This window comes from Dendropsophus ebraccatus, chromosome 13, assembly GCF_027789765.1.
Source record: "Dendropsophus ebraccatus isolate aDenEbr1 chromosome 13, aDenEbr1.pat, whole genome shotgun sequence".
NCBI lineage: Eukaryota > Metazoa > Chordata > Amphibia > Anura > Hylidae > Dendropsophus > Dendropsophus ebraccatus.
The window spans coordinates 118,627-135,147 of NC_091466.1; the positions used below are offsets into that span (position 1 = coordinate 118,627).

Genomic DNA, 16,521 nt, shown 5'->3' on the forward strand with positions numbered 1-16,521 from the left:
CTAAAGAGTAAAATGAGAAAACAGACACAGTAATAGGTAAGTATAGACATCAGGGTATACAGTAACAAGACCTACTGGTCCAGGTAAAGATTAACCGCAGAGCATCCCATAGGAGTTGATCCATCACTTCTGACATGGGGACTTGGGTTTGGCTTTAACTGACCATGACCCAGGGTCTGGCAAAGATGGCAGGCCAGTGATGGCACTGAGAGCCATGAGGGAACGGTGACAGGCTCCATGTCCATGTAATTTGTCCCAAATCACATCTAGGTACGCTTGAGTGCGAACCGTAAGCATCTTGCCATTTTTCATAATCCCCAGCCAAAATGGGTAAAGCCAGTGAAAGGGAATATTCTTGGACCGGAGAGCTTCCAGTAATGGTTTGACAAATATGCACTTGCCGGGTGTGGACGAGGCAAATGTCCTGAAAGATTTGGTAATCAAAGGCCTCCAGGGACAGGGGAGACTTTTCTCTAGCAGCCTTCAGGATAGCAGCAGCATCCGGGTGGGCAAGAAGGCAGTAAATAACAGTGAGTGGCTCACCTTGGGTGGCTTGGTACGTAGGGCTCTGTGGATACGCTTCACCCGGATTGAGTCGGCCCTTTCAGGGCCAAGCAGATAAGAGAAAATTGGAGGCGTCTAACTTCGGCAAAGCGTCATGGGCATACGTTTCAGGAATGCCACTTAAGCGAATGTTCCTTCTCCTGTTGCGATTGTTCTGGTCTTCAATGGCCAGGATGGCATCATTGAGGCGGGCACCATAAGCATCTAGGCATTTCACCACGGCGGAGCTGTGGCGTATGATATCAGACTGCTGGCTTTCCATCTGTTTTACTCGAAAAACAATATGCTGTACATGAGTACGTAAGTCCGACAGTTCTCTAATTATAGGGGCCACCAACCTTTTCATGAAGCCCCCCTTCCTCTTTTCTATAGATGCTCTTTTACAGTGTGAACAGGGTCACACATTGGAGGTACATTGGAACAGGCAGCAATGTTAGTGGTGGGATGGAGTCTTTTACAATTACATTCAGAATTTACATCATCCCTAATCATGTAATCTGGAGTAGGATTCTCCCTTTGTGAATACAGTAGAGAAGAATGCATTTAGTAGAGTAACCTTTTCCTCACAATGCACCCTCAGTCCCCTCATTTCACCGCCAGTCCTCCAAGGTCCATGATACCATGGTGGCAAACACCCACTGATTTGTAACCTCTGTAAAAGCTATCCCTTGACCCTACCTCCTTATCCAGCTACCGCCCCATCTCCTTTCTCCCCTTTGCCCCACAACTTCTGGAACAACATTTCTACCATGAACTATCCTCCCACGTTCATCCAACTCACTTTTTGACTCCCTGCAATCCGGCTTTCCGGCCCCACCACTCCACAGAAACTTCCTTAAAGGGGTAGTGCGGCGGTAAACATTTATTCACAAAACAACACACATTACAAGGTTATACAACTTTGTAATGTGTGTTATGTATGTGAATGGCCCCCTTCCCCATGTTCCCCCCACCCACACTAGACCCGGAAGTGTGGTGCATTATACTTACCGCATTCGTGCCGACCCCCGTCCGCCATCGTGACAATGACGCAGTCTTCGGTAGGCCGGCCAAACCGCTCCAGCCGTCCCTCATGCTGGCCCCCCTCTGCCGCGTCATCAGCTGCTCAGCCGCGATTGGCTGAGCATAACTGTGCAGCTGATGACGCGGCAGAGGGGGGCCGGCATGAGGGGCGGCTGGAGCGGTTTGGCCGGCCTCCCGAAGACTGCGTCATGTCACAAGGGGAAGGCGGCCATTCACATACATAACACACATTACAAAGTTACGGCGCCGTTCTATGCACCGGAACCAGCCGGTGCTCAAACACTGGAGGTGGGCCAGGCTGCCCCCAGTGGGAGGGAATTCCCTCCCCTGTATGACGCGGCTCCATTCATTCTAGGCGAGCCGTGACGGCGTCGTTCGATCAGTGTGTCAGATTAAAGAGGATGTACCTGGTGGTACATCCTTTTTAACCAAAGTGGCCAATGACCTGCTAACTGCAAAGCCTCACCCCAATACTCTGTGCTCTGTTATCTTCTGCCTTCGACACAGTTGACCATTCTCTCCTCCTACAAATTCTTTCATCCCTTGGCATCACTTGCTCATCCCTCTCCTGGATCTCCTCTTACCGCTCCAACTGCACTTTTAGTGTCTCTCACTCCAACACCACCTCCTCGCTCCCACACCACCTCCTCTCCTCGTCCCCTCACTGTTGGTGCTCCCCAAGGCTCTGTACTCGGGCCTCTTTATCTATACCTCTGGCTTGGGACATTTCATAGAATCCCATGGCTTCAGGTACCATCTCTACGCAGATGACACTCTCTTTACGCAGATCTACCGCTCTGGTCCGGATGTCACCTCTTTGCTATCCAGGATTCCAGAGTGTCTATCGGCTATATTCTCCTTCTCCTCCCGCTTTCTAAAACTCAACATTGACAAAACAGAACTAATCATCTTTCCCCCATCTCGCTCCACCCCGCTGTCGAATCGGTCAATCACTATCAATGGCTGCACTCTGTCCCCTGCCTTGGGGTCACCTTTGACTCTGCCCTGTAAACCTCATATTCAGGCCCTGACCCCCTCCTGCTGCTTTCACCTCAAAAACCAATCCCAGAATCCGCTCTTTTCTCACCCCTGACTCCACAAATCTGCTGGTCCATGCTCTCATGATCTCTCGCTTGGACTACTGTAACATCCTCCTCTCTGGCCTCCATCTAACTCCCTTGCTCCCCTCCAGTCTATCCTTAACGCTGCTGCCCGACTAATCCACCTTTGCTCTCGCTTCACCTCTGCCAATCCCTTCACTGGCTCACCCATTGTCCAACGTATTCACTTTTTAATTGTCGACCATGACGTACGCGGTCATCCACAACCTGTCCCCTCTGTACATCTCTGACCAGATATCCCGCTACCGTCCCTCACACAACCTTCGATCCTCCAGTGAGGACCTTTTGCGCTCCCGCTTGTTCGTACCTCGCACAACCGCCTCCAAGACTTTGCCCGAGCCTCCCCCATACTCTGGAACTCGCTACCCCAACACATCTGGCTCTCGCCCACCATCAAGTCCCTCAAAAGTAACCTGAAAACCCATGTCTTCAAACTAGGCTACAACCTACAATAACTCTGCATCACACTTGACTGGCTGCACTTCCTGTCTCTCTTCCCGTACCTTATAGATTGTGAGCCCTCGCGAGCATGTACCAGTCAGCCATTTGCCTTGATGTAATGTGTTTTTGATCTTGTATTGTTCCTGTTTGTTACCCCCTATCTCTTGTATAGCACTTTGGAACTAAGGTCACTCTATAAATTAATAATAACCTCACAGCCGCAATATAGTGCCATCCATTCCCACAACAAATGCCAGGACCTGACTTCTCACCAGCAGCCAATCAAACGAGCACATGGTTTTCATCATCCCTCGGGCTTGAGCTTCCACCTCTCCTCATTCCCACCAGATTACAGGGTTCAAAAACACCAGGGTGGAACTTGTTCACCCCCCTACATGCTCCTCCTGGCCCCAATTGAGAGTCTCATCACCATCATTACTATGTACTGTATAGAAGAGGTGTGATCTTTTCTTACCCTTATCAGGATGTATGCTGCATCTGTCTTCACATCCGGAGATGTGGGCGCTGAGATCTTCTCTTGGTAAAATATGTCGGGCATTAAAGGGACAGGTGACCAGCTTTGCTGCCAGTTCAGCGTGATTCTATAACCAAGAGATGGGGAGACATAATCGGGGAGGAAACAGCAGTCACTGGGAACCTCTTCTCTGTACAGCATTCTGGAATCAATACTTTAATAAAATAATTATGTGACCCCCACCAATGTCTATGGGAATATTTCTATAAATACTGGTGGCTAAACCTTCGGATTATTATCCTTGTCTCTATACAAACTGACCTTCCTGCACTTTAGTAGGTGATATGGAAAGCGAGAAGCTCTTATGTGGTGATTGGGATCGTACGGGCACTGCAGCAGTCCATCTGGATCCAACGGGTCTACAGGGGGGGGGGGGGGGGGAAAGAAACCTGTATGATATACACAAAAACGTCAGCAACACCAGCACAACGTCATTGTTGTGGCAAGGGAATGGCAGTCATGTTACACACAATCTCGCTGTACAACTGTAAACAGGTATAGTACTGCAACAATGATCTAGTTATCTTCATAGAGCCCTGGCCGCCATGCTCTTTTACACCACAGACTCACCAGATTTCTGTACCTCCGGCTCCAGCCACCTCTGGCTTTCCTCCTCTTCACTCTTTAGCTGGAGCCATTTTGCCTTCTGTTTGCTCGGTGGAGGAGCCACCTGTTTTCCTGTCACACATTTGCTCTAAATAGAATATAGAAGCACTGATATAATCCAGAGTTGTACTCCAAAATCCTTCAGAGAACTAGGATCTCCCTTCGAGGGGCTGGGGCAAATACCTCACCAGTGACAGCTCCTACAGCACAACCTCCCCCCCCCCCCCCCCCCCCCCAACCATGTGGTGGGAAGTCACCTCCTGAGAATATACCCCCACTGTGTAAAGGAAAACAGAGAGGTCTGAATATGGGAGCACAGCCACATCGAGTATACACGCATATAGGGGAAAACGCTGTCTGCTGAGGGAAGTTGCTGGGTGGCTGGGCTGTACCCTGAAAAAGACGGCATAAGCAGATGAGTATTACCTGACAAGTGAGGAGGTGCATATTCAGGCCCGCCCGATGGACCTCGTGATCAGTATCGAACACACAGGTGTACGCCATATTATACTCTGAAAAATAAATATAGAACAGCTCAAACCACTACACTACAACCCCCTCCGAGACACCTATCCCAGCATAACCAGAGCCACCATTACACCACAGCAACATGTGACCAGAGCCGCCATTACCACACAGACCACATCCCAACATGTGACCAGAGCCGCCATTACACCATCCCAACATGTGACCAGAGCCGCCATTACACCATCCCAACATGTGACCAGAGCCGCCATTACACCACCCCAACATGTGACCAGAGCCGCAATTACACCACCCCAACATGTGACCAGAGCCGCCATTACCACAGACCACATCCCAACTACACTACAACCCCCTCCGAGACACCTATCCCAGCATAACCAGAGCCACCATTACACCACATCCCAACATGTGACCAGAGCCGCCATTACACCACATCCCAACATGTGACCAGAGCCACCATTAAACCACCCCAACATGTGACCAGAGCCACCATTACACCCCCCCAACATGTGACCAGAGCCGCCATTACCACACAGACCACATCCCAACATGTGACCAGAGCCGCCATTACACCACCCCAACATGTGACCAGAGCCGCCATTACACCACCCCAACATGTGACCAGAGACGCCATTACACCACCCACCCCATCATGTGACCAGAGCCGCCATTACACCACCCCAACATGTGACCAGAGCCGCAATTACACCACACCATGTTACCAGACCCACCATTACACCCCCCCAACATGTGACCAGAGCCGCCATTACCACACAGACCACATCCCAACATGTGACCAGAGCCGCCATTACACCACCCCAACATGTGACCAGAGCCGCAATTACACCACCCCAACATGTGACCAGAGCCGCCATTACCACACAGACCACATCCCAACATGTGACCAGAGCCGCCATTACACCACCCCAACATGTGACCAGAGCCGCAATTACACAACACCATGTGACCAGAGCCGCCATTACACCACCCCAACATGTGACCAGAGCCGCCATTACACCATCCCAACATGTGACCAGAGCCACCATTACACCACCCCAACATGTGACCAGAGCCGCCATTACCACAGACCACATCCCAACTACACTACAACCCCCTCCGAGACACCTATCCCAGCATAACCAGAGCCACCATTACACCACATCCCAACATGTGACCAGAGCCGCCATTACACCACATCCCAACATGTGACCAGAGCCACCATTAAACCACCCCAACATGTTACCAGACCCACCATTACACCCCCCCCCAACATGTGACCAGAGCCGCCATTACACCCCCCCCAACATGTGACCAGAGCCGCCATTACCACACAGACCACATCCGAACATGTGACCAGAGCCGCCATTACACCACCCCAACATGTGACCAGAGCCGCCATTACACCACCCCAACATGTGACCAGAGCCGCCATTACACCACCCCAACATGTGACCAGAGCCGCAATTACACCACACCATGTTACCAGACCCACCATTACACCCCCCCCAACATGTGACCAGAGCCGCCATTACCACACAGACCACATCCCAACATGTGACCAGAGCCGCCATTACACCACCCCAACATGTGACCAGAGCCGCCATTACACCACCCCAACATGTGACCAGAGCCAGCATTACACCACCCCATGTGACCAGAGCCGCCATTACACCACCCCAACATGTGACCAGAGCCGCCATTACACCACCCCAACATGTGACCAGAGCCGCCATTACACCACCCCAACATGTGACCAGAGCCGCCATTACACCACCCACCCCAACATGTGACCAGACCCACCATTACACCACCCCAACATATGACCAGAGCCGCCATTACCACACAGACCACATCCCAACATATGACCAGAGCCGCCATTACACCACACCAACACGTGACCAGAGCCGCCATTACACCACCCACCCCAACATGTGACCAGAGCCGCCATTACACCACCCCAACATGTGACCAGAGCCGCCATTACACCACCCCAACATGTGACCAGAGCCGCCATTACACCACCCCAACATGTGACCAGAGCCGCCATTACACCACCCCAACATGTGACCAGAGCCGCCATTACACCACCCCAACATGTGACCAGAGCCGCCATTACACCACCCCAACATGTGACCAGAGCCGCCATTACACCACCCCAACATGTGACCAGAGTCGCCATTACACCACCCCAACATGTGACCAGAGCCGCCATTACACCACCCACCCCAACATATTACCAGAGCCGCCATTACACCACCCACCCCAACATGTGACCAGAGCCGCCATTACACCACCCACCCCAACATGTGACCAGAGCCGCCATTACACCACCCACCCCAACATGTGACCAGAGCCGCCATTACACCACCCACCCCAACATGTGACCAGAGCCGCCATTACACCACCCCAACATGTGACCAGAGCCGCCATTACCACAGACCACATCCCAACTACACTACAACCCCCTCCGAGACACCTATCCCAGCATAACCAGAGCCACCATTACACCACATCCCAACATGTGACCAGAGCCACCATTACACCCCCCAACATGTGACCAGAGCCACCATTACACCACCCACCCCAACATGTGACCAGAGCCACCATTACACCACATCCCAACATGTGACCAGAGCCACCATTACACCACATCCCAACATGTGACCAGAGCCACCATTACACCACATCCCAACATGTGACCAGAGCCACCATTACACCCCCCCCCCAACATGTGACCAGAGCCACCATTACACCACCCCAACATGTGACCAGAGCCGCCATTACACCACCCACCCCAACATGTGACCAGACCCGCCATTACACCACCCACCCCAACATGTGACCAGAGCCGCCATTACACCACCCCAACATGTGACCAGAGCCGCCATTACACCACCCCAACATGTGACCAGAGCCGCCATTACACCACCCCAACATGTGACCAGAGCCGCCATTACACCACCCCAACATGTGACCAGAGTCGCCATTAAACCCCCCAACATGTGACCAGAGCCGCCATTACACCACCCACCCCAACATATTACCAGAGCCGCCATTACACCACCCACCCCAACATGTGACCAGAGCCGCCATTACACCACCCACCCCAACATGTGACCAGAGCCGCCATTACACCACCCACCCCAACATGTGACCAGAGCCATTACACCACCCACCCCAACATGTGACCAGAGCCGCCATTACACCACCCCAACATGTGACCAGAGCCGCCATTACCACAGACCACATCCCAACTACACTACAACCCCCTCCGAGACACCTATCCCAGCATAACCAGAGCCACCATTACACCACATCCCAACATGTGACCAGAGCCGCCATTACACCACCCCAACATGTGACCAGAGCCGCCATTACACCACCCCAACATGTGACCAGAGCCGCCATTACACCACCCCAACATGTGACCAGAGCCGCCATTACACCACCCCAACATGTGACCAGAGTCGCCATTAAACCCCCCAACATGTGACCAGAGCCGCCATTACACCACCCACCCCAACATATTACCAGAGCCGCCATTACACCACCCACCCCAACATGTGACCAGAGCCGCCATTACACCACCCACCCCAACATGTGACCAGAGCCGCCATTACACCACCCACCCCAACATGTGACCAGAGCCGCCATTACACCACCCCAACATGTGACCAGAGCCGCCATTACCACAGACCACATCCCAACTACACTACAACCCCCTCCGAGACACCTATCCCAGCATAACCAGAGCCACCATTACACCACATCCCAACATGTGACCAGAGCCACCATTACACCACCCACCCCAACATGTGACCAGAGCCACCATTACACCACATCCCAACATGTGACCAGAGCCACCATTACACCACATCCCAACATGTGACCAGAGCCACCATTACACCCCCCCCAACATGTGACCAGAGCCACCATTACACCACCCCAACATGTGACCAGAGCCGCCATTACACCACCCACCCCAACATGTGACCAGACCCGCCATTACACCACCCACCCCAACATGTGACCAGACCCGCCATTACACCACCCACCCCAACATGTGACCAGAGCCGCCATTACACCACCCCAACATGTGACCAGAGCCGCCATTACACCACCCCAACATGTGACCAGAGCAGCCATTACCACAGACCACATCCCAACTACACTACAACCCCCTCAGAGACACCTATCCCAGCATAACCAGAGCCACCATTACACCACATCCCAACATGTGACCAGAGCCACCATTACACCCCCCAACATGTGACCAGAGCCACCATTACACCCCCCCAACATGTGACCAGAGCCACCATTACACCACCCCAACATGTGACCAGAGCAGCCATTACCACAGACCACATCCCAACTACACTACAACCCCCTCAGAGACACCTATCCCAGCATAACCAGAGCCACCATTACACCACATCCCAACATGTGACCAGAGCCACCATTACACCCCCCAACATGTGACCAGAGCCACCATTACACCCCCCCAACATGTGACCAGAGCCACCATTACACCACCCACCCCAACATGTGACCAGAGCCACCATTACACCACCCACCCCAACATGTGACCAGAGCCACCATTACACCACATCCCAACATGTGACCAGAGCCACCATTACACCACCCACCCCAACATGTGACCAGAGCCACCATTACACCACCCACCCCAACATGTGACCAGAGCCACCATTACACCACCCACCCCAACATGTGACCAGAGCCACCATTACACCACCCACCCCAACATGTGACCAGAGCCACCATTACACCACCCACCCAAACATGTGACCAGAGCCACCATTACACCACCCACCCAAACATGTGACCAGAGCCGCCATTACACCACCCCAACATGTGACCAGAGCCGCCATTACACCACCCCAACATGTGACCAGAGCAGCCATTACCACAGACCACATCCCAACTACACTACAACCCCCTCAGAGACACCTATCCCAGCATAACCAGAGCCACCATTACACCACATCCCAACATGTGCATCCCAACATGTGACCAGAGCCACCATTACACCCCCCCAACATGTGACCAGAGCCACCATTACACCACCCCAACATGTGACCAGAGCAGCCATTACCACAGACCACATCCCAACTACACTACAACCCCCTCAGAGACACCTATCCCAGCATAACCAGAGCCACCATTACACCACATCCCAACATGTGACCAGAGCCACCATTACACCCCCCAACATGTGACCAGAGCCACCATTACACCCCCCCCAACATGTGACCAGAGCCACCATTACACCACCCACCCCAACATGTGACCAGAGCCACCATTACACCACATCCCAACATGTGACCAGAGCCACCATTACACCACCCACCCCAACATGTGACCAGAGCCACCATTACACCACCCACCCCAACATGTGACCAGAGCCACCATTACACCACCCACCCCAACATGTGACCAGAGCCACCATTACACCACCCACCCCAACATGTGACCAGAGCCACCATTACACCACCCACCCCAACATGTGACCAGAGCCACCATTACACCACCCACCCAAACATGTGACCAGAGCCACCATTACACCACCCACCCAAACATGTGACCAGAGCCACCATTACACCACCCACCCCAACATGTGACCAGAGCCACCATTACACCACCCCAACATGTGACCAGAGCCGCCATTACACCACCCCAACATGTGACCAGAGCCAGCATTACACCACCCTAACATGTGACCAGAGCCGCCATTACACCACCCCAACATGTGACCAGAGCCGCCATTACACCACCCCAACATGTGACCAGAGCCGCCATTACACCCCCCAACATGTGACCAGAGCCCCCATTACACCACCCCAACATGTGACCAGAGCCACCATTACACCACCCCAACATGTGACCAGAGCCGCCATTACACCACCCCAACATGTGACCAGAGCCGCCATTACACCACCCCAACATGTGACCAGAGCCGCCATTACACCACCCCAACATGTGACCAGAGCCCCCATTACACCACATCCCAACATGTGACCAGAGCCACCATTACACCACCCCAACATGTGACCAGAGCCCCCATTACACCCCCCCAACATGTGACCAGAGCCCCCATTACACCCCCCCAACATGTGACCAGAGCCCCCATTACACCCCCCCAACATGTGACCAGAGCCCCCATTACACCACATCCCAACATGTGACCAGAGCCGCCATTACACCACCCCAACATGTGACCAGAGCCACCATTACACCCCCCCAACATGTGACCAGAGTCGCCATTACACCACCCCAACATGTGACCAGAGCCCCCATTACACCACCCCAACATGTGACCAGAGCCCCCATTACACCACCCCAACATGTGACCAGAGCCGCCATTACACCACCCCAACATGTGACCAGAGCCGCCATTACACCACCCCAACATGTGACCAGAGCCGCCATCACTGCACCTCTACACAGCGTCCACTTTCCCAAGATACTAAAGCCACGCAGCATACGCTCCGCCCCTGCCGCAAGCCCCGCCCACCGCGCACGGACCGCTAGGGACAGTGATGGCACCGGAAGGCCTGCTGTCATATCTCGTATACTTTGGGCAATAAGTACATCTGTTAGTGCTGTGCCCCGAGGCAGGGTGGCACCAATAATAATAGGACCCATGTACTATGTGCCCGGAGGACTGGAGTGTGTGCAGCACCCACAGGGGAAAGAACTTTAATGGAGTATCCAGGAGGAGGTGTGAAGGACCTTTGATGACGTCATGCCATGTGACCAGTCTCGTGTGGGAGGAGCCATCTTCCTCTGCTATGTTTTCTAAGAGGCAGCTGCTCTCCTGGGCTTTTTGTGCAGTGTATACAATCAGCAGGAGGTAAGCCACATGGAGGGCAGTGGTCTGCAGGGTCAGGGCTGTGTGGGTGTGATGGTCTGCAGGGTCAGGGCTGTGTGGGTGTGATGGTCTGCAGGGTCAGGGCTGTGTGGGTGTGATGGTCTGCAGGGTCAGGGCTGTGTGGGTGTGATGGTCTGCAGGGTCAGGGTTGTGTGGGTGTGAAGGTCTGCAGGGTCAGGGGTGTGTGGGTGTGATGGTCTGCAGGGTCAGGGCTGTGTGGGTGTGAAGGTCTGCAGGGTCAGGGCTGTGTGGGTGTGATGGTCTGCAGGGTCAGGGCTGTGTGGGTGTGATGGTCTGCAGGGTCAGGGCTGTGGGTGCGATGATCTGCAGGGTCAGGGCTGTGTGGGTGCGATGATCTGCAGGGTCAGGGCTGTGTGGGTGCGATGGTCTGCAGGGTCAGGGCTGTGTGGGTGCGATGGTCTGCAGGGTCAGGGCTGTGTGGGTGCGATGGTCTGCAGGGTCAGGGCTGTGTGGGTGCGATGGTCTGCAGGGTCAGGGCTGTGTGGGTGCGATGGTCTGCAGGGTCAGGGCTGTGTGGGTGCGATGGTCTGCAGGGTCAGGGCTGTGTGGGTGCGATGGTCTGCAGGGTCAGGGCTGTGTGGGTGCGATGGTCTGCAGAGTCAGGGCTGTGTGGGTGTGATGGTCTGCAAGGTCAGGGCTGTGTGGGTGTGATGCTCTGCAGGGTCAGGGCTGTGTGGGTGCGATGCTCTGCAGGGTCAGGGGTGTGTGGGTGCGATGCTCTGCAGGGTCAGGGGTGTGTGGGTGCACTGTTATGCGATGGTCTGCAGGGTCAGGGGTGTGTGGATGCGATGTTCTGCAGGGTCAGGGCTGTGTGGGTGCACTGTTATGCGATGGTCTGCAGGGTCAGGGGTGTGGGTGCGCTGCTATGCAATGGTCTACAGGGTCAGGGGTGTGTGGGTGCGATGTTCTGCAGGGTCAGGGCTGTGTGGGTGCACTGTTATGCGATGGTCTGCAGGGTCAGGGGTGTGGGTGCGCTGCTATGCAATGGTCTACAGGGTCAGGGGTGGGTGCGATGTTCTGCAGGGTCAGGGCTGTGTGGGGGCGCTGTAATGCGATGGTCTGCAGGGTCAGGGGTGTGTAGGGGCACTGTTATGTTATGTTCTGCAGGGTTAGGGGTGTGTGGGTGCGATGTTCTGCAGAGTCAGGGGTGTGTAGGTGCACTGTTATGCCATGGCCTGCAGGGTCAGGGGTCTGTGGGTGCATAGATATGAGATGTTCTGCAGGGTCAGGGGTGTGGGTACACTGTTATGCGATGGTCTGCAGGGTCAGGGGTGTGTGGGTGCATTGTTATGCGATGGTCTGCAGGGTCAGGGGTGTGTGGGTACACTGTTATGCGATGGTCTGCAGGGTCAGGGGTGTGTGGGTGCACTGTTATGCCATGGCCTGCAGGGTCAGGGGTCTGTGGGTGCATAGATATGAGATGTTCTGCAGGGTCAGGGGTGTGGGTACACTGTTATGCGATGGTCTGCAGGGTCAGGGGTGTGGGTGCACTGTTATGCGATGGTCTGCAGGGTCAGGGGTGTGGGTGCACTGTTATGCCATGGCCTGCAGGGTCAGGGGTCTGTGGGTGCACTGTTATGCGAAGGTCTGCAGGGTCAGGGGTGTGTGGGTGCACTGTTATGCGATGGTCTGCAGGGTCAGGGCTGTGTGGGTGCATAGATATGAGATGTTCTGCAGGGTCAGGGGTGTGGGTGCACTGTTATGTGATGGTCTGCAGGGTTAGGGGTGTGTGGGTGTGATGTTCTGCAGAGTCAGGGGTGTGTAGGTGCACTGTTATGCGATGGTCTGCAGGGTCAGGGGTGTGTGGGTGCATAGATATGAGATGTTCTGCAGGGTCAGGGGTGTGGGTGCACTGTTATGTGATGGTCTGCAGGGTCAGGGGTGTGTGTTGATGCTTGACAGTAGCTGCCAGAGGTTGGTCTGAGGTCACGTGGGGCTGCACAATCCTTCTAGTAATTATTGGGGTCTCATGTTTGTTATTCCTCCCCATAGGTGTAATTTCTGGAGCAGAGGGCGAGGAGAAGGGCGTACCATCTGTAAAGAGAGGGGGAGTCTGGTGACAGTCTGGAGCAGAGAAGAAGGGCGTACCATCTGTACAGAGAGAGAGGGAGTCTGGAGCAGAGGCCGAGGAGAAGGGCGTACCATCTGTACAGAGAGAGGGGGGGAGTCTGGTGACAGTCTGGAGCAGAGGCCGAGGAGAAGGGCGTACCATCTGTACAGAGAGAGGGGGGGAGTCTGGTGACAGTCTGGAGCAGAGGCCGAGGAGAAGGGCGTACCATCTGTAAAGAGAGGGGGAGTCTGGTGAGAGTCTGGAGCAGAGGAGAAGGGCGTACCATCTGTACAGAGAGAGGGGGAGTCTGGAGCAGAGGCCGAGGAGAAGGGCGTACCATCTGTACAGAGAGAGGGGGGGAGTCTGGTGACAGTCTGGAGCAGAGGCCGAGGAGAAGGGCGTACCATCTGTACAGAGAGAGGGGGAGTCTTGTGACTGTCTGGAGCAGAGGAGAAGGGCGTACCATCTGTACAGAGAGAGGGGGAGTCTGGTGACAGTCTGGAGCAGAGGAGAAGGGCGTACCATCTGTACAGAGAGAGGGGGAGTCTGGTGACAGTCTGGAGCAGAGGAGAAGGGCGTACCATCTGTACAGAAAGAGGGGGAGTCTGGAGCAGAGGAGAAGGGCGTACCATCTGTACAGAAAGAGGGGGAGTCTGGAGCAGAGGAGAAGGGCGTACCATCTGTACAGAGAGAGGGGGAGTCTGGAGCAGAGGAGAAGGGCGTACCATCTGTACAGAGAGAGGGGGAGTCTGGTGACAGTCTGGAGCAGAGGAGAAGGGCGTATCATCTGTACAGAAAGAGGGGGAGTCTGGAGCAGAGGAGAAGGGCGTATCATCTGTACAGAGAGAGGGGGAGTCTGGTGACAGTCTGGAGCAGAGGAGAAGGGCGTATCATCTGTACAGAAAGAGGGGGAGTCTGGAGCAGAGGAGAAGGGCGTACCATCTGTACAGAAAGAGGGGGAGTCTGGAGCAGAGGAGAAGGGCGTACCATCTGTACAGAGAGAGGGGGAGTCTGGAGCAGAGGAGAAGGGCGTACCATCTGTACAGAGAGAGGGGGATACTGGTGACAGTCTGGAGCAGAGGAGAAGGGCGTACCATCTGTACAGAGAGAGGGGGAGTCTGGTGACAGTCTGGAGCAGAGAAGAAGGGTGTACTATCTGTACAGAGAGAGGGGGAGTCTGGTGACAGTCTGGAGCAGAGGAGAAGGGCGTACCATCTGTACAGAGAGAGGGGGGGAGTCTGGTGACAGTCTGGAGCAGAGGCCGAGGAGAAGGGCGTACCATCTGTACAGAGAGAGGGGGAGTCTTGTGACTGTCTGGAGCAGAGGAGAAGGGCGTACCATCTGTACAGAGAGAGGGGGAGTCTGGTGACAGTCTGGAGCAGAGGAGAAGGGCGTACCATCTGTACAGAGAGAGGGGGAGTCTAGTGACAGTCTGGAGCAGAGGAGAAGGGCGTACCATCTGTACAGAGAGAGAGAGGGAGTCTGGTGACAGTCTGGAGCAGAGGAGAAGGGCGTTTCATCTGTACAGAGAGAGGGGGAGTCTGGTGACAGTCTGGAGCAGAGGAGAAGGGCGTATCATCTGTACAGAAAGAGGGGGAGTCTGGAGCAGAGGAGAAGGGCGTACCATCTGTACAGAGAGAGGGGGAGTCTGGAGCAGAGGAGAAGGGCGTACCATCTGTACAGAGAGAGGGGGAGACTGGTGACAGTCTGGAGCAGAGGAGAAGGGCGTACCATCTGTACAGAGAGAGGGGGAGTCTGGTGACAGTCTGGAGCAGAGAAGAAGGGTGTACCATCTGTACAGAGAGAGGGGGAGTCTGGTGACAGTCTGGAGCAGAGGAGAAGGGCGTAACATCTGTACAGAGAGAGGGGGAGTCTGGTGACAGTCTGGAGCAGAGGAGAAGGGTGTACCATCTGTACAGAGAGAGGGGGAGTCTAGTGACGGTCTGGAGCAGAGGAGAAGGGCGTACCATCTGTACAGAGAGAGAGAGGGAGTCTGGTGACAGTCTGGAGCAGAGGAGAAGGGCGTATCATCTGTACAGAGAGAGGGGGAGTCTGGTGACAGTCTGGAGCAGAGGAGAAGGGCGTACCATCTGTACAGAGAGAGGGGGAGTCTGGTGACAGTCTGGAGCAGAGGAGAAGGGCGTATCATCTGTACAGAAAGAGGGGGAGTCTGGAGCAGAGGAGAAGGGCGTACCATCTGTACAGAGAGAGGGGGAGTCTGGTGACAGTCTGGAGCAGAGGAGAAGGGCGTATCATCTGTACAGAAAGAGGGGGAGTCTGGAGCAGAGGAGAAGGGCGTACCATCTGTACAGAGAGAGGGGGAGTCTGGAGCAGAGGAGAAGGGCGTACCATCTGTACAGAGAGAGGGGGATACTGGTGACAGTCTGGAGCAGAGGAGAAGGGCGTACCATCTGTACAGAGAGAGGGGGAGTCTGGTGACAGTCTGGAGCAGAGAAGAAGGGTGTACCATCTGTACAGAGAGAGGGGGAGTCTGGTGACAGTCTGGAGCAGAGGAGAAGGGCGTACCATCTGTACAGAGAGAGGGGGAGTCTGGTGACAGTCTGAAGCAGAGGAGAAGGGCGTACCATCTGTACAGAGAGAGGGGGAGTCTGGAGCAGAGGCCGAGGAGAAGGGCGTACCATCTGTACAGAGAGAGGGGGAGTCTGGTGACAGTCTGGAGCAGAGAAGGGTGTACCATCTGTACAGAGAGAGGGGAAGTCTGGTGACAGTCTGGAGCAGAGGCCGAGGAGAAGGGCGTACCATCTGCACAGAGAGAGGGGAAGTC

General features: G+C 54.7%; 1 protein-coding gene across 3 annotated transcripts in view; it reads right to left on the reverse strand.

Annotated features, from left to right (window-relative positions):
• The window catches only part of LOC138770395 (gametocyte-specific factor 1-like), a 51,240-nt gene extending 39,703 nt beyond the window's left edge, over positions 1-11,537 (reverse strand). Inside the window, exons 1-5 of one of the 3 annotated variants that reach the window (XM_069949497.1) lie at positions 11,481-11,537; positions 4,717-4,802; positions 4,255-4,378; positions 3,946-4,043; positions 3,625-3,751 (exon numbers count right to left, since the gene is read on the reverse strand). In XM_069949497.1, coding sequence (XP_069805598.1) covers positions 3,625-3,751; positions 3,946-4,043; positions 4,255-4,378; positions 4,717-4,794 — 427 coding nt within the window. In that variant the 5' untranslated portion in view covers positions 4,795-4,802; positions 11,481-11,537. The other 2 variants (XM_069949496.1, XM_069949495.1) reach the window with 2 other exon arrangements.
• Positions 11,538-16,521: the final 4,984 nt, after the last annotated feature.